The following is a 23,888-nucleotide window of genomic DNA, read 5'->3' as shown; positions in this document are numbered from 1 at the left end:
CATCAACACAGTTTCAAAATCCTGAAAATTAGTTGCAATCTAGAAACAAGATAACAACAATTTAGAACAAAAAAGCAGAATATATCATAACCAAATTACAATTATTCTAGGACTTCAAGTTTGATTTGACATTGTAAAATCAATCACCATCACAATAGAATGATACAGAAAAATCATATGATAGGGATCAGAAAAAAACATTTGATATATATTCGTTCATAACAACTAGCAAACTACAAATAGAAAGGAACTTCTAAATATTATAAAGACTATTATACTTAGTGTAAAAAATATATTGAAAACTCTCCTGAGAGTTGAAACAATACCTTATTCAACAATCTACTAAAAATTATAGCCAGTACAAGACAAGTTTCAGTATTGAAAAAGAAGATATGGGATGCGTGGGTGGCTCAGCGGTTAAGCGACTACCTTCGGGTCAAGGCGTGATCCCGGGGTCCTGGGATCGAGTCCTGCATCGGGGTTCCTGCATGAAGCAGCCTGCTTCTCCCTCTGCCTATGTCTCTGTCTCTCTCTCTCTCTGTGTCTCTCATAAATAAATAAATCTTTTTTTTTAAAAAAAGAAGATATATAATTGTCACTATTTTGAGATAGTAAGATTGCCTACCTAGAAAATGAAAGGAATCTACAGAATAAAGTATTAGAATTCATAAGTGAGTTTAGCAAGGTTGATAGCTTGATACTTAAAAGTTGTTTTTCTATGTGTCAGTAACAAAACGTTAAAATTGAAATTGAAGACACATTTAGAATATCAAAGTACTAAGTGCTTAGTAATACATCTAGCAAGAAATGTGTAAAATGGCCACAAAATAAGCTAGAAGGCATTATTGAGAGAATTTAATAGAGACCTAAATAAATCGAGGCATATACTAGGTTATAAATTTGAAGAGTCAGGAAAGATGTCAATCTTCCCAAATTGATCGATATCTTAACAGTGTTTAATTTCATAGGGAGGAATCTTATATTAACTCTACAATTTACATGGAATTGCAGAGAACCAAGAATGACCAAAATAATCTTGAAGAAGAAAACAGAATATTTTACCAATGGAAGAAAATATTTGTAACATATATAGCAACCAAATGTATTAAAATATATAAAAAATTCTTATACATTAATATCTAAATGACTTGTTTAAAAATTTGACAGAGGGTGTTTACATGACTAGTACATATGTGAAAAAGTGCTCAAATTAATTAATAATTAGGAAAATGCAAATTAAAACCATGATAAGCTATTATTACACACCTACTAAATGCTAGTAAGTAAGGTTAGTAAGGAAGTGATCCATCTTACATGGTTGGTGGGAATGTAAATTATTTGAACCACTTTGAGCAATTTTGATTTTCTACTAAGGTTGAACATTAATATTCTCGGTTGGCCAGCGACTTATTCCTAAGTATACATTCAATAGGACTACAGGTACACAACCTGTAGTCACCAAAAATGTACAAGAATACTCAAGCCAGTATTTTTTATAATGTTAAAAACTAGACACTGATGAGATGAGCACTGGGTGTTATATACTATATGGTGGCAAATTGAATGTAAATAAAATAAAAATAAAAATTAAATTAAATTAAATTAAAACTAGATACAACTCAAATGTTTTTCCACAGTTGAATAGACAAACAAATCCTTGCATATTCGGATAATTAAACATTATGGAATAATGAAAATAAAATACAGCCATATGCAACAAACGAATGAGTCTCACTCTGTAATGGTGAAAGGAAGAATGGAGGACTAATGATGGATTTCTGAGGTGGTAATAATGTAATAATGTTCTAGTTCTTGGCTTGGTAAGGGTTGCACAAGTTCATTTATAATAAGTGAATCATTACATATATTATATGATGGGCATTGTTTGGTATACACACTATTGTTTAATGTAGAAAGTTAAAAAAATAAAAAAGCTATAATTCTCTTAAATGTTTAAAGCACCCAACAGCAGATGCACAAAATAGTTACAAGTTCATGAAATAATTTTTATAGTTTGTAAGAAAATAGTGCCAACTCATACACACATGATGCTTATTGTCTTTCACCCGTTGTTCTAAGCATTTTACAGGTAAAACTCATTTGATCTTTTCAGCAATCTTATAAGGCAATTATAAACTCCTTTATTTTATAAGTAATTCGGGTGAGACCCAAAGAGATTAAGTAACTTTCTCTGGATCATATTTGCTAATAAGCAAACCACAGATTCTACACCACCCACCATTACACGATACTGCCTCTCATAGTCAAACTTCTGAAATTTAAAGTGTCAGATTCATCCATTGTGAATGTATTTAAAGTGAAATAGTGTTGTTCCTTTATATATTGGAACATCCTGTAAATAAATATATTGAGTAGATTGCTTTAACATTTGAAACAGATATTTTTAGGTTTTGCGTAAATTTTTCAACTCATGCTTAGAATGACTAAAAATTAATTTTAAACTAAAGCATTTTAAACATATAAAAACAATAAAAACAATTGTCATAAAAAAGCTGGGACTGTACACCAATTCTATTAGCTGTAACTTCTGTGAAGTTACATTCTCCCAACAGGAATGTTTCAGGAATGAAGTGACTTGACACTTGTGCTATAACGGAGTGACTAATTATGTATAAAAGCCATGCACAATAAGTAAATCCTATAAATCTTAGAACCTAAAGTTACCTCACTTTAAAATTACATTTCAGAAACTCAAAAGTCAAAATTCCTAAATAACTTGCTGGAGATATTACTCCCAGAAAGATGAGCATCTGGAACTTGAACTCAGGGCTTTAGGTTACAAGTTTATTCCCTTTGAAATTATTTGAATCTCATTTTTTTTTCTCCCTTGCTGTCCCTTCTCTTCCATCACATAAAATATGTAAACTGAATTTTTAAAAAATTATCATTATTACCTCTTAATTTAATAAATGTATTTATTGCCTTTTTAAAAAAAGAATTAAATTAAAGGGGATAGTTACAATAAGATATATTCTCTAACTCATCTTCTTGACATGAATAACCACACGAAAAGCTTTTATATACATTTGTCTTCAAGTTTGAGAAAGTCCTTGCCTTCATGCATGAGTCCTCTCTCTCATGAACTCACATCTAGGCACTTAGAGGCAATATATTAATAAAAAAGAGGACAGTATTTCTTAATTGTTTTATTTGTAAGCCAATGAATTATTTTAAGTGATTAATTATTTTTTTAATAATTAAAAAATTTAGAGAGAGGGAAAAAAGTTTAGAATGTTGGTTCTGGTCATTCAAAAACTGCTATCACACAAATTCTTACGGTTTTATGTCTACCCCTTTCATTTTATTTTACTTAAAGATGACTCTACTCCAAACATAATAATAAAAGCCTAGAAAAATACAAAATAAGCAGTATTGACTAAAATGACTTATATTTTCCCAATCAAATTGAAAACCAAATTGAAATTGTTTTCATTTAATTGAAAAAAACAAGAACACTAAAGACATAGAAATATACTGTATTTCTATTACATGGAAAACAACTTTTTTCTTGAATTTAATGACCTTTCCTAAATCAAGGCATTCTTTAGACCTTTGTATTACTGCAGCATCTCCTTTTATGAGAATGCTTCTACACTTTGTGAATGACTGAGTTCTTTCATCTGACTGGACACAGCTGGCAAGTGGTATAATGAGAAAGGGAAATGAAAGTCTTTTTCTTCCCTCCTGGAAAATTGAAAAATATATAAATCATATTCAAACTGAAGCACTACTTGCTTGTATTATACATGAACTACACATCTTTATACAAAGTGTTTTCTACTGTTTTGTGAATAAATGATGTTGTAGTATATTTTCATTTTAAGGGTCTATCAAAGATGAGTGGTTTCCCTAAACATTATTTGGATAAATATAAATTTTGTGTGTTTAAATTAATTCGAAAATTAAATGAAACTGACAAACTAGGAAGTAGAATACTTAGGTAAAATGCTCAAACCAATACAATACATACAGTAAAATATGTATATTCCATTTATGGAGAAAAACCTCAAATGCAACAGGCCAAAAAGTTTTCTTTTTTTTTTAAGATTTTGTTTATTTATTCATAAGAGACACAGGGAGAGAGAGAGGCAGAGACACAGGCAGACGGAGAAGCAGGCTCCTTGCAGGGAGCCTGACGCGGGACTCCATCCCGGGACTCCAGGATCACACCCTAGGCTGAAGTTGGCACTAAACCGCTGAGCCACTTGTGCTGCCCCAAAAAGTATTCTTAAGACAACTGTGAATGCTAGAAGGAACTTTGACCTTTACTAAGCCCCTTGTTTTGTCCACGAGGAAATTGGTACTCAGAGTGATGTTTGGCCCAAAGTTACTTAAGCGGGAGTGATGGCCTGTCTCCTCACTTCAGGACTGTTATTCCTGGTCATGCTGTCCTCCCTCACCATGCCAAAGGTACACAGAAAAAACTCAACAAAATCGAAGGAAGAAGCTAATAAGCCTTATAAAAATAAAACAAAACTTTTCTTTTACTTTCTGTTTTTTCTCAACTTTAAATATCACACAATAATAAATAAATATCTGTCATTTCCCCCATTGTAGAGGTAATAAACTAAAGGAGAGAAACATTGAACAATCCTAAAGTATATGTGTGAAAAGTAAGTCTTATACCTATCCCATATTCCAACTTCTCTCAGAAGCATCCATTGTTAAGATTTTTATTTGAATTTCTAGAAATTCTTGTTAGTTCCTATATATTCATATTTATATGAATATATATTCCTATGAATATGTATATATGTATTCATATGTATATGTATATATATAGTTGTGGAAATGTTAATGCGGGCTTTTTCTTTACTTAATACATCTTAAAAATCATTCTGGATTTGTGCATGTGGATCTAGCACATTCTTTTAAATAACTATATGGTTTTCTATTGCATAGATTTAAAGTAGCATATTCAACAACTCACCTATGATTGGGTTCAGGAAGCTTCTAATTTTTTAAATATTATAAACAATATAAAGATAAATACAATTTGGTATGTTCTTAGATTTACTAAAGTCAAAGAATATGTAAGTAATCAACCATTTGATATCTTTTGATACCAAATTCTGACCAAATCAGACATATATTAACCTCCTCATGTCTACACCTGGACCCATGGAAACAGCTCCAACTCCAGACTGACCATGGACCTGACCTCCCATCCCACGGAAAGAGAGCCATATTCTCAGACCTTAAAACTCTGAAATATTGTTCAGTATATTTAAGTCTTGTATAACTCTTCTTTTGAACAGAATCTTTCCTTTTTATGTCTGAAGCAGTGGGTAGGGAATCATAAATTTCATTGCATTGAAAAGATATTTTATATATTTCTTATTTATATGTTAATTATGACAATGTAAAACACAAAAGGTATTAATAAACAATTTGAGCAGGAATTTTAATAGAAAAATCTTGTATGAATTTACCAACTAAAACAAACATTACACCAAATTTTACAAAAGGAAACTCCATCAACATCTCACTACCAATCTTAATTTTTTCCATACAAAGGTAACAAAAGGAGGAGACAAGGAAGAGAGGGAAGGAGGAAGGTTCAGTATATGAAATAAACTTTCTTTACTGGCATATTGGCTAAAGCTATTATTTTCCTACTCCTATACAACACGCAAATAAATGTATAAAGCAGCCATCAAAGGATTTAATGTGCCGACTCGCATGGGTCATGTGTGGAAGTTCTGAGCCACCATGTAAGGTCATTTCCCAGAACACCACCGCATTACATCAATATTTAAGCCCATCATAGCTTGTGACCCATTCCTTGCTTCTACCAAGTGGCTGCTGGCATCTGAGGCTCTGTTAAAGTTCTCAAAGGACTCCTGCTCTCTATGACTCCTAAGGGTTCCAAGTTCAAGCGATGATAGAGAAGACATAATCATCACCATTGATTTAGTTCACTCATTTAATTTACCATTTCCAGTCTGGGTAGTAACTTAATTCAGCCAATGGGGAAAACTTTGGCTGTCTTTAATGTTAAATTTTTTTAAGACCATCTTTACATGTATTCATTCAGAAAAATGTCAATGCTTTCAATTGATCATACTAAAGATCACAATAATAGAAATAAGTACATAGATATGAAATTGAATTTTCTTCCTAAATTCCAGTTTACATAAAGTCACCTGTTCTGTTTCATTTTTATTTTTTCCCTTTTTTAAAAAAGATTTTATTTATTTATTTGACAGAGGGAGAGAGAGAGCAAGAGAGAGAGAGAGAGCAAGCAGATGGAGTGGCAGGCAGAGAGAGAAAGGGAGAAGCAGACTCCTCACTGAGCAGAGAGCCTGATATAAGGCTTGATCCCAGGACCCCAGGATCACAACCTGAGCCAAAGCCAATGCTTAACCGACTGAGCCACCCAAAGCGCCTCTGCTTCATTTTTCTTCATTGCCAGGTCCCTCCAAACTCTCCATTGTTCTTCCATTTCTCTACACAGACTCTGCTATTCCTTTATATGTATAAACAAAATATAAATATCCCAAAGGTGAAAATCATTACTTATCTATCTTTATGTTCATTCACTTGATGTTGAAAACACATGGTGATGTTTTTTGAACAAAGGTTTGATATTTTCACTTTTATATATATATATATATATATTATTTTTAAACTCCAAATGAAGAACGCTATAAAAAGTTTCATCTAAAAAGGACTGTTAGAAACATAATACAATCAGTTTCCTTTACAGATAATGACACCAAGGTCAAGAGTAAGTATGCAGCTCAGAGTCACTGAGCTAGTCAGAACCTGTATGATGCCCACCCTGGTCCCATCTCTGCCTGTTGGTCTTTTTACTGTATTCCATACTGCCACTTTCTAGGCACAAATTAAATCATTTAGATACCTAAATGATTCTTGGGAAAGTATAAATACCTTGGTTACATACTACAACTTTGACACACTTCACTCTCTGTATTCGAATCTCTAACAATACCTGTATATAGTAGGTAGTCAGTTTGGGTTTCTACAACCCTTTTCCCTTACTCCCCCAAATTTCCACATCAATCACTTTATAGATTGCTAATATGTCAAGTATGCATCATCTCATGCATCAAAATTAGTATGTCAACAAATCCACCTAGGATGCTTGCAGAAGCCAATGGTACCAATCACAAGGCTGCTCCTAAGTGAATGACGGAAGAGCTCCCCAAGGCACATCATTAGGGTTCATGGAGATGCCACCGTGAGAAAGCACTATTAGAGAGAGCCTCATTGCATGTCCAAATGCCAAATCACTTCTTCCTCAGCCAGATGTATCTCCTAGAGGAGGGATTCCCACCTGTCTGTAGGCTACTTTGGGATACATGTGAGAAGTACCACATGTGTATCAACCATAGGACGGTGGAGTTTTTGACTAAGGCATTCTGTACATTGAGGGTCCCCAGTTAGTTACCACTTTCCCCAATAAGTTGTCCCACCAAAGTCAGTGTGAGTTGAACACTTGAATACCTGTTAGCTACGTTTAGATGTTCTTAAATCTATCTTAATTTTTAATTTTGATAGTTCTCTTTAATATAATGAGCCATCTTCATCTTGCTTGAGATTTGTTTACTGCTTAAAAAATCCCTTCCAACACTATGTTCTGTAAATTGACAAGCAGCTTCCCCTGTGCTCTGAGCCCAGCTAATAACAAATTAGACTTTTGAAGACTAATTACTAGGCAGACACATTTTCAACGTGGTACATTCCCACTTTGAGGAAACCTGGTCAATTGACTTTTACATCTGTTTGTAGTAGGATGTCCTTTGGCTGAAAATCACACAAGTCAATGTTTGGAATGCTCTCCTCTGTACTATTGATGTGTTGATTTCTAGATTATAAATCAGGCTGGACTAACACCAAAAGCGTTTTTCAAAGACAGTCGAAAATGCCATATTTTAAAATCATTTAAATAATTTACAACATGTGAAGGGTAGTAAATGCTCACAAACATTTTAACCAGATATTTATTGAGAACTGACAATAAGTAGCTTTGTGCTGAACACCATGTAAAGCACCAAAAGATGTACTGGTACAATTATTTTCCCTAAGTCAATGTCTGCTCCTCACACATCCTGGATTTTTCCATTCTCACCCTGAGTAACTTGATTCAAAAAAGAGTTTCTCCCAGCTAATTTGCTGACATATAGTCACCACTGATTTTGTCTCCTGTTGTTTAACTGAGTCAGTACTAGTCTGAAATTGGACAGCTTACAGAGTCAGGTAAAAATCCTTATAAAGAGGATATCCAGTCTTTGGAGTTGCAACTAGTCAACTTTGGGCTTCTACTTGAAACAAAAAGCGACTTTATTTTATTAGAGAAAATGTCAATCAGGACGCAACTACTGACACCCATCTTTGTTTCCCCAGCCGGTAATACTAGATAAAGCAGAGGAAATGGAGGAGCCGCATTTGCAACACACAAAGTCCTTGTTTTCCCACTAGGCGCTGCAGAAAAGCAATTGTCCATTCTCAGCACATCCTCTGCATTTGAGCTAAGATTTTTGCAGTTCTTAACTTAGTACATTAGAGTCTTATGCAGTTAAATTTGTTAACCCTTTGAAATGCACTATATCCTTGATACCTTGCTGAATATTTCTGCTAATGTGACCTAGTTTTTATAATCTCTATTTCTCGAGGGGGGGACTAGAAATCCTTTAAAAAAATAAAGTAAGAAATTTTGGAAACAGAGTTACGGTTTCAAATAATCCTGTCTTACTTGCTATTGCATAACTTTGAGTAGGATAATAAGGAAATCCATGTTAACCATGTGTTACTTGAATTGCTTTTGCAAAAATGGACTCTTTGGACAGAAATGATTTTTAGCAGAGGTCCCCCTCAATGCACAATAATAATGTGCCATTGAAAACAGCATTAACTCTGTGTTATTTGCCCTGCTTCCTGCAGCATTTAGTGTGTTTACTGTATCTGCCTGCCTTCTGGTGCAAAGAGGTTTACTTAAACAGTCACTCTGGCTAAAAGCACATGAAGAACAGAATCTATGGATGATTAATTAGAGTCTAGGCTCAATCATTAAAGTCCCTAATTAAATATCTCACTCTGCCTTTAACTATTGTAGGAAAAGATAATTAGCAAATTCACAGTGTGAATAAAGAACTTTTTAGTTTCCTTTATAAATAATAGCTCTAAACCATTGGTCATCTAACTCAGTGCCTGCACCTCCTCTGCTGACTTCCAAGTCCAGAATATTTTTTGAAAATGCAACAAGATGATAAAATGCATTTTCCTCAGGAATTCATTTTTCTACCTTTTTCTACCTTCAACTTTACTACCACCTTATTCCTCTCTTCCTACTAATGTCTTCATCTTGAAGTCTGCTATCAACCAACATGACAAACTCAAGGGAAAAAAAAAAAAAACAACTCATTTTCTTTTTCCCTGTCCTGCAACTCTCACCAATCTCTGTACCAATATTTTCCTATTTTGTCTCCACCGAAAAGCAAAATGATCCAACTCTTAGATTTATGTTGAAGAAGAAATACTACATTCACTTAAAAAGAAAAAAGAAAAAAAAAAAAAAAAAGGAGCCCTCCTCCATGAGGGCTCAAAGTGCAGTGAAAATCCCAGAGTCTCTCATTAGGCTGGTTGGAATGAAATGGTTAATTCAGGGTAAGTGATAATGTTTAGTCAGTTCGCCTAGAAAAAGGAAGGAAATTCAAAAGCTGGTTGCTGTAGTAACAATCACAGACCAAAAAATATATATGTACAGGTTCATTTTAAATAAAACTCCTGCCATCTCTCTGTGATTCTGTTCTCTCAAGAAAAATGAGCTTGCCGCTTAAATTTGTTGTACCTACCTCAACCATTAAACAAGACATTTAACCATAGTGGCAGTTCTGTGACCTTTGAATGCCGTGAAATCTCTGAGCGGTGCGGCTTGTTCATGAAGACTTGTGCTGCAGAATCCAGCAACTTCATCCAGGATTAGAAATATAATTAAGTAAAAAACAAGAAAAAAAAAAGAAAAAAGAAAAAGAAAAGAAAGAAACACAAAAGCACACAGAGAGATCGAGAGAGAAAGAAGGGAGAAAGATTCTCTCTGGGTGAGTCCACCACTTTTCTCCCAGGCAAGCGCTGGGACAGAGCCGAGCCTGCTGCAGTGCCCAGACCCACCGACTGGCTCGGGGAGCAGGCAGGCAGCCGGCCTGCTAGGCTGGGAGGTGCTGTCAGTTGCCACAGGCAAGGAAAAGCAGAGACCAATCGGCTTCAACTCTGGCAGCTTACTGGAGTGGAGCCTTTTCTGTTTATGTTTCCTCATTTCAAGAGTGACGTCAAAGGGTTTAGTTTTTCCTCTGCATGTGCTATTAATTTTAAAGTACTGTACTATGGGAAGAACGTGTGTGTGCCTGTGGTTAGCCAGAGCACCCCACTCTCAGGAGAACCCAGGAAACATTTTCTATATTCAGGAATAAATTTTAAACATTTAAAATACCTTATGGTTGGGTGTATGGAAAACAAACAAACATAGACAAAAAGCCTTAAGCTAAATAATAACGGCAGGATTTCTACTTTTCTTTTTTTCCAAATGTGAGTCTATGTACATATGCCCACTTCCCAGCTGTTGCTTATTTTCAAACTAACTCATTGTCAACCTTACCTAAAATGAGTTGTTAGTTGATCTTTATAGTCATGGATGCAGAGTTCTGCCAATGAGCTGGTGAGCAATATTATGTGCAGTGAAGAACAGAAATCGTGTTTCTGCTGCTGATCCCTGATTTTTCTATCTTCCCTCCAGCTTCTGTGGTAAAGCGTCAGGATTATTCATGCTAGGGAGATCCTTCCTCCAACTCCCTACAGGGAGTCATTCAAGAAGCAAGGCACACTGATCCCATACAGGCATACCTGGGGTTTCAGCATATCCTCTCTCAAAGTGTGTGAAGGTACAGTTATTTAAGGATACGTCTTATACCAGGGGCCCCAGCTTATCCCTGTATTTCTCTTCCTACTCTGGAAAATCTCAGTGGTGGCCATCTGTTGTTTCTGCCTCCCCCAGATTCTCTCCCTTCTCCCCCTGCCCCATTCTGCTAATAGAACCTCTATTTTTCTTTTGGAAATTTTCTTTTCTCTATCTATGGATTGCATAGCCTCCCTCACCCCCAGTCCCCACACCTCAACTCCCACCCTAGAAGAGACCTATAAGGGGCACACGATCCAGACTGACCAATTAGGTTTTGCCATTGCACTAGACACAAAAAATGTTTTAGGGGTAGGCACATCACTCAAGAAAGGCCAGAGTCTTTTTTCAAATATTAATACTGATTCTTTGAGAAAGGAAGTATTTATATCTCTCTAAGAGCCTATGTGGTTGGGTTAAATAAGCCTGTAATTGTTAGGGTTCATCTTTGATGTCAAAGATGCAGGAATGAACAAAACAGATAGTATCTGCCTTCATGTAGTTTACATTTGGGGGAAGGACGAAGATAGGCAATAAAAATAGGTAAATATATAATATCCGTTGGTAATAGGGCTTTGAAATAAAGGAAAGGGCAAAAAGTAGTGTGTGTGTATGTGTGTATTTGCTGTTTTAGGTATAATGATCACAGAAGCACTATGATAAGGCAACTTGGAGCAGAGACCAGAATGAAATGAAGAAGCAGATCATCTGTGCATTCCAGGCAAAGGAAGCTGTGTAGAGTCCCAAGACAGGTGAATGCTTGGCATATTCAAAGAACAAGCGAAATAGAGTGGCTGGAAGAGAGTGAGCAAAAGGAAGAAATGGGTTTAGATATGTCTGGGGCAGGATCAGGAAGTATCTTACAGTCCACTTAAAATATTTAGACTTTATTCTAATATGGAAAACCTATTAGACTGTTTTTTGTTTTTGTTTTTGTTTTTTTTTAATTTTTATTTATTTATGATAGGCACACAGTGAGAGAGAGAGAGGCAGAGACACAGGCAGAGGGAGAAGCAGGCTCCATGCACCGGGAGCCTGACGTGGGATTTGATCCTGGGTCTCCAGGATCACGCCCTGGGCCAAAGGTAGGCGCTAAACCGCTGCGCCACCCAGGGATCCCTATTAGACTGTTTTGAACTAAGGTGTGCCTATAATCAACATAAATTCTAAAGGAATTTCCTCTTTCTTCTATGTGGAAGATAGACTCTAGAAGAGTAAGGGTAGAAGTAGAGAGACCAATAATTAGGCCATTGCAATAATAGCTTGATGTTGGGTGAAGGTGGGGAAGGTGAGGGGGCCAGAGTCTGGAAGGGTGTGTACGTGTGTGTGTATGTGTATGTGTATAGAATTAGCAGAATTTCAAGATGTGGGATGTAAGAGCAAGAAAGGAATCAAGAATGACTCCCAGGGGGGGGAGCCTGGGTGGCATAGCAGTTTAGTGCCACCTTCGGCCCAGGGCGTGATCCTGGAGATCCAGGATCGAGTCCCAAGAGTCCCACATCGGGCTCCCTGCAAGGAGCCTGCTTCTCCCTCTGCCTGTGTCTCTGCCTCTCTCTCTCTCTCTCTCTCTCTCTCTGTGTCTCTTATAAATAAATAAATAAAATCTAAAAAAAAAAAAAAAAAAAAGAATAACTCCCAGGATCCTCTCTTGAGCAAGCCAGAATAGAGTTGGCACTTACTGATATGAGGGTAACTGGAAGAAGACCTGGTTTTGAGCTGAAATAAAAAAGTGGTTCTGGGCCTTCATTCAACAGCAGCAAATATTTATTGATCATGCACTTTATGTAGGTACTATTTTAGGTTCTGGAAATGAAGTAGAGAAAACAAACAAACAAACACAAAGGCCGTTGCCCTCGTGAAACTTAGATTTTTCTGAAAGGAGTCGGATCATAACAATAAAGTAAAAGATTGAATAGGATATATGAAGTAGGGGATTCTTAAATATATAAGCCTGGAGTTCAGTTCAGGGCTATAGATATGAATTTTGAAGTCAATGTATATTCAAGGTATTTAAAGCCATGAGACTGGATGAAATTACCAAGGGAATGAGTACAGATGGAAAAGCCCCAGGCAGTCCAGATTAAGTAGTCAGGACTATGAGAAAGAACCAGTGGAGGAGACTGGGAAGCAACCTCTAAGAGGTGAGAAAAAACCCCACAAGAGTGATATCTTGGAAGACAAATGAAATTTTCAATGCCAGTTTTGTAAAATGAAAGTTAGTTGAAGACTGAAAATTGACCCTTGAATTTAGAATGTGTAATCATTTGTGCACTTGACAAGATACGGTTCAGTACTAGAAAGGGTGAAAGGTCAAGAGAGAATGTAAAGAGAAAAAGTGTGGACAGGTAGTATAGCCAATTCTTTCAAGGTGTTTTTCCCCACAGAGAGCAGAGAAATGGGGCACTAATTGGAAGGGAGAGTGGATTCAAGAAGGTATTTTAACATGGGAGAAAAGTCAGCATTTTGTATGTGGTAGTAAGAAAGATGCAGAAGAGAGAGGGAAAATGGTTGGAACACATGAAGTGTGTGTCATAGGCAGAATTGCTCTCCAAAGATGCCCAATCCCTGGAATCTGTGTGTATGCTATATTACATGACAAAAGGGAATTTTGCAGATATAATGGAGGTGATGGATCTTAAAAGAAGGAGGTTGTCTTAAAATATCTGGTGCACTAAATCTAATCACACAAGCCCTTAAAAGCAGAGAACTTTCTCTGGCTGGAAGCAGAAGAGAGAAGTAGCAGAAGAAGTTAGAGAAGTTCCAAGTATCAGAAGTATTCCACACACTGTGACTGGTTCTCTGGTGTAGGACCCTGTGCAAGGACCAGAGAGAGAGAGCTAAGGGCTGTCCCCTGCTGGCAGCAGCAAGGAACAATCACCTTAGTTCCACAGTTGGGAGGAATTGGATTCTGTCAACAACCTGAAAGAACAACTTGAAATGAATTCTTCCCTAGAACCTCAAGAAAGAAACACAGCCCTGATGACACCTTCTTTTCAGCCTTTTCAGAATAAACAGAGTGCCTAGCCAAGCCACCTACAGGTCTATGAACTAATAGAGTTTGTGTTAGTCTGTTACAGCAATGATGGAACACCAGTATACAGTGATTGGCTTTAGAAAGCAGCATGGATGAGTCATCCAGAACTCTGGATCCACAGAGTCATCCACAGAAGAGAAGGCAGAGTAAACAGTAGAGGTATTGCTCACCATTGGTGGAAGTGCAAGATTGTGAAAGTTCTCTGTGATTTCTGATTTCTCAGTAAAATAGGAATTAGGACTATTGGCTAAGAAAAAGGATGGAAAGAGTGGTGAAGGTTTGAGGAGAGACGATGTGAAACAGTCATCCAAAAGAATAAAAGCACAGGTCATCACAAAAGTATAATATGATGGCCTGGAGCACTAGGGGCTTATTTGAGTTTAGTTGTTATGAATTAAAGTGATACCAGAAAGCATGTTACCTTTACAATATTCATGAGACATCCAAAGAGAAATGTTATATGGACAGTTTGGATATAATTCTGGGGAGCTAATGGCAAATCAAATGCTATTGAAAGCTATGGGAGGGTATGAAATCATTTGGTGAATGAGAATAGACTCAAATTCTAGACTCTGGGATCTTCCAATATTTAGGTATTGGGAAATTGAGGATGATCTAGCAAAGGAGACCAGAAAGGAGAGGCCATGGAGATACACACACCGCCAAGATAGTGGCCTCTCAGAAATCAAGTTTCAACACTCAGTGGTGTGGACTGAATTGTTCCTACCCTACCCCCAGCACACACAGCAGTTCATATGTTAAAGCCCTAATCCACAAAATGGCTGTAATTGGAGATAGGGCCTATAGGGAGGTACTTAAGGTTAAATGAGGTCATAAAGGTGGATGCCCTTAGAGAGGAAGAGATAGCAGAGCTCTGTCTCCAGCATGAGAGAACAGAGCCAAAGGGCAGCTTCTGCAAGCCAGAAAGAGAGCTCTCACCAAAAACTAACTCTGCTAGCACTTTGATCTTGGTCTTCCAATCTCCTGAACTGTGAGAAAATAAATTTCTATTGTTTAGGTACCCAGACATGATACTTTGTTATGCAACTGAATGGACTAATACAGCTATCTGAGTCATGAATTCTCGTTTTCTGCTTGCAATCATTTCAGTTAGCTTTCTGTTCCTTATAACAGGACGAGTTCTAACAAATTCAATATACAATGTCAATGTTTCCTAGAGGTGACTGTCAACTCTCCTCTCCCTCATATAAATATTTCACCACTTGCAGCTTGAAAACCTTTAAGTATATATCTATGTCTGTGTCTATATCTATCTGATCATCTCCACCAAACACAGTAATATTTATCTAAGACTACTGTGTTTAAAATACTAACTGGTTTTCTGAGGCACCATTGTTTAACATATATTTTGGAGTGTTCTTTGAAGCATAACATTTGAAGTGACCACATTTTCTGCAATTTATTAGTTATAAAAATAATCCAGTAAGCCACCTTACTTCAGCATCTTCATTTTCTTCCCAAATTCCCTTTTTAAATAGCTCATGACTCATAGAAATGACCACTCTTAGTCATTTTCTTTCCTTTTTAATTTAACTCTCTATTTTCTCCATTAATGGAATAGACAATATGATTCTTCTTCTGCTGCATCTCAAGAAAGATAAATTTCACAGTGATCTTACAGATATTAAATTTGTTCAAAGAGTACTGAGTATAAATTATTGGCAGAAACCAGTGGTATATGTCCAACATACTACTGGGGTTGACAGGGATCAACAGATGTGATCTCTACCTTTAAAAGTCATATACTTGGCTTTAAGGGTAATATACATGTTTTTATAATAAGAGGAAAGATGAAATAATGGCTTTAAAGATGGAAAAGACATAATGGAAATTCAAAGAAAGGGGAGATTATTTCTCACAAGGGGAAGACTTTGCATAATGTCTGAGATTCCATTTGTCCCGAACCAGGAAGACATGTTATGTTGAGAGACTGACCTGTAGGTTAAGTATAAGGATATGGGAGTATAGAATATGGGAAGGGAATGATATATTGTGAACTCAACATATGGTAGGTAGTGATCTACCAACATGGTAGTGAAAAATTATAGAAAGTGCAATCTAAAATTTGAATTTTACTCATTAGGGAATGGGGAATTATCAAAGGTTTGCAAGTAGGGAATTAAAATGAGCAGTAGTGTATTCCTATGAGCTGAATGGTCTAGTGCTGAGTACAGACAAACATGTGATTACAATACAGTGGAGTGAGTAATGTGATAGGGGAAGTTCAGGGTGATTTGGGAGTATATGGGAGAAAAATCAACACCAGATTTTTAACTCAATAAAGGCTTCTTACTGAAAATAATGACATCTGAGATGAATTCTAAAGGATAAGTAAAAGGTACTTTGGTAAAAGGGAGGGATACCTGAAATGAATAGAGGCTGCTCCAATAAAAAGGGAGGGGACAAAAGTATTGCGTGATGAAATGACACAAACATGGACAGGTGAAAATGAGCATTGCTGAGACCCGAGCAAGTTCAGTTTGGCTGGAGTGATAAGGAGTAAAGACAGGGGGCACCTGGGTGGCTCAATCTGACTTTGGCTCAGGTCATGATCTCAGGGTCCTGAGATCCAGCCCCATGACAAGCTCTGCACTCAGTGGGGAGTCTGCTTGAGATTCTTTCCCTCTGGCCCTTTCCCCACTCTCGTGTATGCAGGCACACTCTCTGTTTCTCTCAAATAAATAAATAAAAATTAAAAAAAAAAGAAGTGAAGACAGTATGGGGTTTTTTAGTCATGTAAGAAATTGGGTCTGTGTTCTAAAAGAAATGGGGATATATTGAAAACTTTCAAACAATAAAGGACATGATGAAATTCATATTTTGAAACAGGACTTTGGCAATTATGTAGAGATTAGGTGAAGGAAGTCTGGAGACAGGAGGTCCAGGAGGGAAGTATAGTAGCTTGGATGAGGGTGATGGTAATATGGATGGAGAGATATGAGAAGATTTAATGTTGTTTGGATTTGGTGATGGCTTGAAGGTGAAACCTGAAAGGCTTACTATGGGATGAGAATAAGGAACAAGACAATCAAGGACAAGACTCAAGTTTCAGCCATGGAAAATGGGTGCCATTTACTGAATTAAGTTTGGCAGGGAACATGATAGGTTCAGTTTGGAACTCAATAACAAAGTGAAGATGGATATGTTGTTATAAAACTCAGCAGAAAAACATAGGTTAGGAGAACAGTTTTGAGTACCATTATACTGTTGAAATAAGCCATATGTACTGATGGAATCACTCAGAAAGTGTGCCTAGCATGAGAATAGAAAAGGATCTGAAAAGAAACCAAAAGGAGCACAATATTTAAGAGCTAGACAAAGGAAGAGAAACCTATAAAAATATGGACAAAACGTGGCAACATAAAAAAAGGAGGATGTGGTATCCATAGAATCTAAGGAAAATTGTGTTTCAAGATGTAAAATATAGTTAATAATGCTATATCTGCTGATAGGAAAACAAAACAAAATCTTTTATAGCTGCTAAACTGCTATAAAATTAAAACATCAGGTTATTGATGTAGGTATAAATAAATAGAAAAATAAATCAATATAACAGACAAAGCCTAAAAGTGAATCAACATGTATACCAAGTTTAACATATGATAAAGGTGGTGTTTTGAGTGAGTGAAGAAGGAATGGACTACTTCAGAAACTATGTGGGGACAAGGCTAGCCATTTTTTTATATACCAACATAATAAATGTTTTTATGACTTCTTTAAATTTACATAGTACTCCAACATATTAATACCCTACTGCAAAAAACACACATACATTTACAGTAGTATCATCGCTCCCCAAGATGGAGAGGGAAAGGAAACTTTATAATTGTGAGATTGTGTAAATATTTTCATTAGTCTCCTCAATTGCCTCATAATTCTGGAGTGTCCTTCTTGATAAACATGTCAGCACACAAAATTTCCTAAATTCTCACATGTTCTTCACTTCTGATTCATCTGACACCCTGGGAGTAGGAAGATGGTCATAGACAATGTTGCCCTCCCTCCCTTGTCTGATCCAAGTAAGTTAAACTTAGATTCATTCCAAAATCCAATTACAAATATAAACACTTGAACATGAAAAGCCAAAACTATAAAGTGGCCAGAAAACATATGACTGGATATATAATGACCTCAAAGTAGAAAAGACCTTTAAAAAGCCAAAGCCACAACAAAGAACATTGATAGAACATCTTATGCCAAAGTTAGAGTCTGCTGTATGATCAAATACATTATAAATAAAGGTATTTCAACCTATATAAACACATATACATTACTACACGTTAGTAAATAAATCTCCATCAGATTTATAAAACAGAGAAGGCCGGGGAAAAAAAGCCAAAAGGAACACCAATGTTGAAGGGGCTAGGCAAATGAAGAGAAGCCTTTAAAAATATGGACAAAGAGGGGTACCTGCGTGGGTAAGTTGGTTAAGCAAGTAACTCTTGCTTACCCAGGTCATGATCTCAGGGTCGTGAGAAGGAGCCTTGTGTGGAGCCCTTCACTGAGTGCGGAGCCTGCTTGGGATTTTCTCTCTCCATCTCCCATTGTTCCTCTCCTCCCCTGCCCCATCTCTCTTAAAAAAAAAAAAAAGACAAAGAGTGTAGAATTCAAGGAAAATTTTCTTTCAAGAAAAGTAAGCAGAGTTTTAAAATTTAGAAATTTTCTTTTGAAAGTTAAGATGGATATAATCTCTAACAACCTCCATGGAGTCTGGGGCAGGCTATTACCCTCTCTCTCAGCCCTTCTCAGCTGGTATAGAGCCCTCAAGCTTAGTGTTCTCCTCACCAGAGTCCTGCACTGACCCTCTGGTGCACTACCCTTTCTCATCTATCATCTCCACATTTCTGTCAATTGATGTAAATTTCATCATACCACCTTCTCCTTTCTGACACCCTGGGAGTAGGAAGATGGTCATAGACAATGTTGCCTTCCCTCCCTTGTCTGATCCAAGTAACCTCCCTTGTCTGATCCAAGTAACCTCATCTGCCAATTTGAGTCCTCCTTCCTGTTGGTGATAGAATAACAATGCAGGAAGAGCACATCCTAATGCCTTTAAAAATGGAATTTTTACTTCTTCAGGAAAGTTTTTGTCAAGCATAAAGTAAATGATATTTACAGATACTTATTGAGTGCCTATTATGAGCTGGAAGCTTGTATCATCATCAGCACAGTTCATTACAAATGAATTACTTAAATCTTGACAAGAGAGAAATATTTGCCCTACTATTGGATTTTCTTTCTTTGAATTTAAAAGTTCCCATTTCAAATTATTTTCTCTTTTGCTTCTACCACTAATGTTCTTTCACCAAAACTGTTTCCCAAATCAACAGACTATCTTTGGAGACCATGTTTCCAAAGTGCTAATTTAGCTTAGAATTACAGCAAAAATATCAAATAGAAAGCACAATTGGAGGCAAGAAGCAAAAAACCCTCTAAACTCTATCATTTAATGCTTATCATCAACCATTATCCATCAGAGCAAATTTGTGAATCACAATTTAGCTTTGGTTACCTCCTTTTTAAAATTTATTTTATTTTATTTGAGAGGGAGAGAGTGGGGACAAAGGGAGAAGGAAAGAGAATCTTAAACAGGTTCCATATCATCACAAAACCCAATGCAGAAATCAGTCTCACAACTCTGAGATCATGACCTGAGCCAAAAATCAAGAGTCAAGTGCTTAACCAACTGTGTCACTCAGGTGCCCTGATAATTCCCTTTCTTATGTGTGACTGGACTCTCCATCAGCCCACTGGCACCAGGAACCTTTTCTCTGCAGCTACCACCTTCTTCGTCTTCATCTAGCTCCCTGTGCGCATAGCTTCTAGAAGGCAGCTCCTTAGCAGCATTTTCTAGCCTCATTCTTCACTCATTTTCCACCCATTTTGTGGATCCATTTTCCATTCCTCTATTCTCTATTGTCTAAGGTGGAGCTGTTATTATGTCAATAACAAATCTTTAGTAAGTGCCTATTCTGAACATGTCAGTTCTCTGATAACCTAAGCCACATGAAAGTTTTTTATAGAAGGAAAAAAAAAAAGGTTGCGTCATGACTCCAATGGCTATTTACTTTCACACTGGAGTTTTCTCATCTAGAGACATGACATGTTATAGGCTGAATTGTGTGTCCCCAAAATCATATGATGAAGTCCTAACCTCCCAGTACCTTGGAATCTGACCTTATTTGGAGAAATGGCCTTTAAAGAGGTGATTAAGTTAAAGGGAGGTCAGCAGCATGGGCACTAATACAATGTAACTCGTGTCCTTTTTTTTTTTTTTAACCTGTGTCCTTATAAGAAGAAATAGGACACAGATGGGTACAGAGGGAAGACCATCTGAAGACAAAAGGAGAAAACATTCATCTACAAGCTGAGGAGAGAGGACATAGAATAAAATCAACCCTATGACATCTCGATCTTGGGCTTCCAACCTTCAGAACTAAGAGGAAATTCATTTCTGTTGTTTAAGCCACCCCATCTGTGGCATTTTGTTACAGCAGCCAGAGCAGACCAATACACACTAGAACTTAGATCCTAAGGCAAAGACTCTGGGGAAAGTTGCTTCTTTAGAACATAAGAGGTAAAGGGTTTTGTGTGTTGGATTGCATCTGTGTTTCTTTCATAATATCAATGTATATTTGTGCCTCTAATTTATGTTCTGGTTTTTTGTCGATTAATTTTTTTACATTGCTAAAGGTTTTGCTTTCTGCAATATAGAAACTATGATTTAAAAATCTTAATTTATTACAAATAAGTTTATAGCTAACTACTTCCTTTGCAATGTTCTATCAAGATTCTTTTAAATAACAATGACCCTTAGTGCATTTAAAATAGATTCCATTTGCAAAGATTAGTTTTTTGCCTTTTTAAATGCTTTAATTTTTGAGTTATTGTAAAATTGATCAATGTTAAGAAAATTATCATTGCAAAAGTTAAAATTCATAATAAAAATTAAAGTTTGATTATTATCTTTACAGTATTCCTTAATAAACTTTATAAGATTTACATGCATGAGGGCATTTAAAACTTGAATTCCAATTAACAAGGGCTCAACTCACATGTTATCTTAGAGGAACCTACTAGGGAGTAGGAAAATATTTTATTTGTGTTTTAGGGAAGCACACACATGCCTTTCTTAAGTCAGTGATATACCACCAGTAGGTAGTAAGCAGACTGGATCTAATTAGCTGTGTAATGTGTTCTCAGCACTTAGCACAGTGCCCGACATTCAGTAAGTCATCAGTTTGTAGCCATTAATGACTAAATTGATAAGCAAATGGGAGTGGCTGGAGAAGTATTATGTGAGTCAAAGGATGTAATTCAAAACGACTGTAAGGACGTCCTTACAACAACACAACTATGCTGGAAGCCAAAAGCATTTAAACTGTATTGGGAATCTGGATTATGTGAACCCAAGGGAAAGAAGTTGGATATTTTATTGAGTGATCAAGACATGAGGTTCTTATTTTGCAGGAGGACAAAGATTTTAGTGGTCAGGGCAGTAGAGCAGATATTTCACCTAGCATTAAAGAAGAGCTATACGAAATTATGTCTCAGGAAGGGTTGCAAACAGCAGGAAACCTCACCTTTACATTTATTTGGGGAACCATAGGAGAACAACAAAGATACATGCAGAACTGGTATATACAGTATGGATATAAACAGTGAAATGAGAAGGAGATGCCTCTTAATGATGGCAAGTCAGATATTCCCTGAGAAACAGATCCTTATATTAAAGAGGGGCTGATTTAATTCACCTCAGGTCTCTTATCCCAATGTCATTAAATGACTTTAACCAATCTTAAGAAACAAGAAATAGAACAAGTGTATGTATCTGGCAGCTTCCCGGTTGGGGCAATAGCCAACTTTTACAATTATTCCATCAATGTAGATATGGCTAAGCATTTACCACATATACTACAGAATCCCTGTATAAAAGACCCCAGAGCTATGTAATGACTTTCCTCTTCAGAAATACCATCACAATCACAACTTTGGACATTTATCTCAAGAGAGGAGTAAGTGCAGATGCCTGGCACAGTATGAATCTGCTATGTTGGTTTTAACTGATGTGTTAAGTAGAATTTAGGGAAAAAATGTTTAAGTCAAATAGTGTTAAATAAATCACATGTAAAATTATTTTTGTAACATGAAATTTATTTCAAATGTTTAGTATGTGAACATGCAGACATGTGCATACAGCCTCTTAAATGCCTTGTAGGGCAGTTTTATTTATTGAGGTAGATATTTGGCAACAGGAAAATATTCTTCGTTCTTAGGTTTAAAAAAATGGCTAGGGACATATTTCAGCAAGAGACTGAAAATATGGATACATTTTTCTCTAGAGTGGTCAATTTTTTTCTCCCTATTATCTCCCATGTCTGCTTGTTGCCATGGCACAAGCAACCCCACATTTTCTGTGCTGCATGATTTCAAATCAATACTGACTTTACCACTTTCTCCATGTTTGCTAGAGATTAAAGAAACACCCGTATCTCACACATGGACTGACCAATAAATAAGCACCAGGAGCCAGAAACTTTCTAGTTTCTTAAAAGGTTATAAAATTGATCTGTATATATCATTCCCTAAGTGCAATTTGAACAATGTTAAGCTTTTAATTCATTTTCCTCATTCTCTAGACACCCAGGCTTATTCTCCAAGGCTATGCCAGAACGCTCTTGCCCAATTCCACTGATAGTTAAGAAAGCAGAGTTCTTTCTAGCTGGCTTCTCTATGATTTATCCTTGAGGTCAGGCAGAGTTGTAGCCCAGTGAATTCCTATCATCCCAAGGGGTGCTTCCTCTCTGACTTTCACAGCAAGCTCCATGAACTTCCCATTCCTGGTCATAACCTATATCAACTTCCTTGAATGGGTCCTTCTTTCCAGACTGTTCCTCACTCTCTCTTCCTCCAAACGCACTCTGTGGTGACAGCTCTTTCGCCTCTGATTAAATTGTCATTCTGTTGAACACTGGCTTCTCTCAATTATTTTCCCTTCTCCCCAGCTTTGCCTCATTTCTGGTCACTATCCTGCAACACAAGGCTGTTACGATCTTCTTCAGTTTCTGGGAATCCTTGCTTCCTTGTTTATCATTCAATTATAAAATAACTTTCAGGGAAATTTCTGCTTATATTCGATAATATTTTATTTTCTCCCAAAGCAGCAGGTGAAATGTAAATTTATGGCAGGACCATTTTCTCGTATTTTTATAGGTAATATGATGAATTTAAGAAAAGCCAGAATGCTAAAGATTGCCGAGACTCCTACATGGAAATAATTGATTCCATATTTATCATCATTCATTTTGTATTTTGTATCTTCATTTTGCAAATCATGTTCCCTGCACATGATAGGTGCTCAATTAATTATTCAACACTTTTCCCAAATGCTTTCCCTCTGTTACTCCTAAACGTAGCATCAGATTGGAGAGCTAGCTTTCTGTATCTGCAGAGAATATGTAACCTTAGCATGCCCTGCACTTGTCTCCATGGATACCAAATCTCTATGAATGGCACTTAGAGTGAAAAAATCTATAAGGAGAACTGAATTTTGCTCGTTCTTTCAACTCAGGTCCTTATCTTCCTGGTCCTTATTTCTCCTACATTTTCCATCCGACGTTATGTACGGTAAGAATCCTAGCACACCTCATGCAATAGAAAACTCTTCTTTTAGTAGGACAGAACATCATGTTTGTATCATTTTGACTGCTCCATGAACATCAACCCACAGAAACTGAAGCTACCCACAGGAAATGGAGAGGTCAAAGCCTAAGTCTATTTTTGACAAACTCTAACCAGGGATACCCAGCTTGAGAAGTTCAGAAAACTGGGGTTCAGTAAGAACAGTAATTGCAGAGGGGTGAGAATCCTGGAGCAATTTTCTTTTTACATCTTTAA

The 23,888-nt window shown here is 36.6% G+C and overlaps 1 protein-coding gene across 1 annotated transcript in view; it reads right to left on the bottom strand.

Moving 5' to 3' along the window:
- Positions 1-10,257, bottom strand: part of PDE7B (phosphodiesterase 7B) — a 312,454-nt gene extending 302,197 nt beyond the window's left edge. The window contains exon 1 of the mRNA XM_077894264.1: positions 9,840-10,257. Coding sequence (XP_077750390.1) covers positions 9,840-9,860 — 21 coding nt within the window. The 5' untranslated portion in view covers positions 9,861-10,257. The remainder of the gene's footprint in view (positions 1-9,839) is intronic.
- Positions 10,258-23,888: the final 13,631 nt, after the last annotated feature.

This window comes from Canis aureus, chromosome 1, assembly GCF_053574225.1.
Source record: "Canis aureus isolate CA01 chromosome 1, VMU_Caureus_v.1.0, whole genome shotgun sequence".
Lineage (NCBI taxonomy): Eukaryota > Metazoa > Chordata > Mammalia > Carnivora > Canidae > Canis > Canis aureus.
This window is presented reverse-complemented; position numbering and strand designations above follow the sequence as displayed.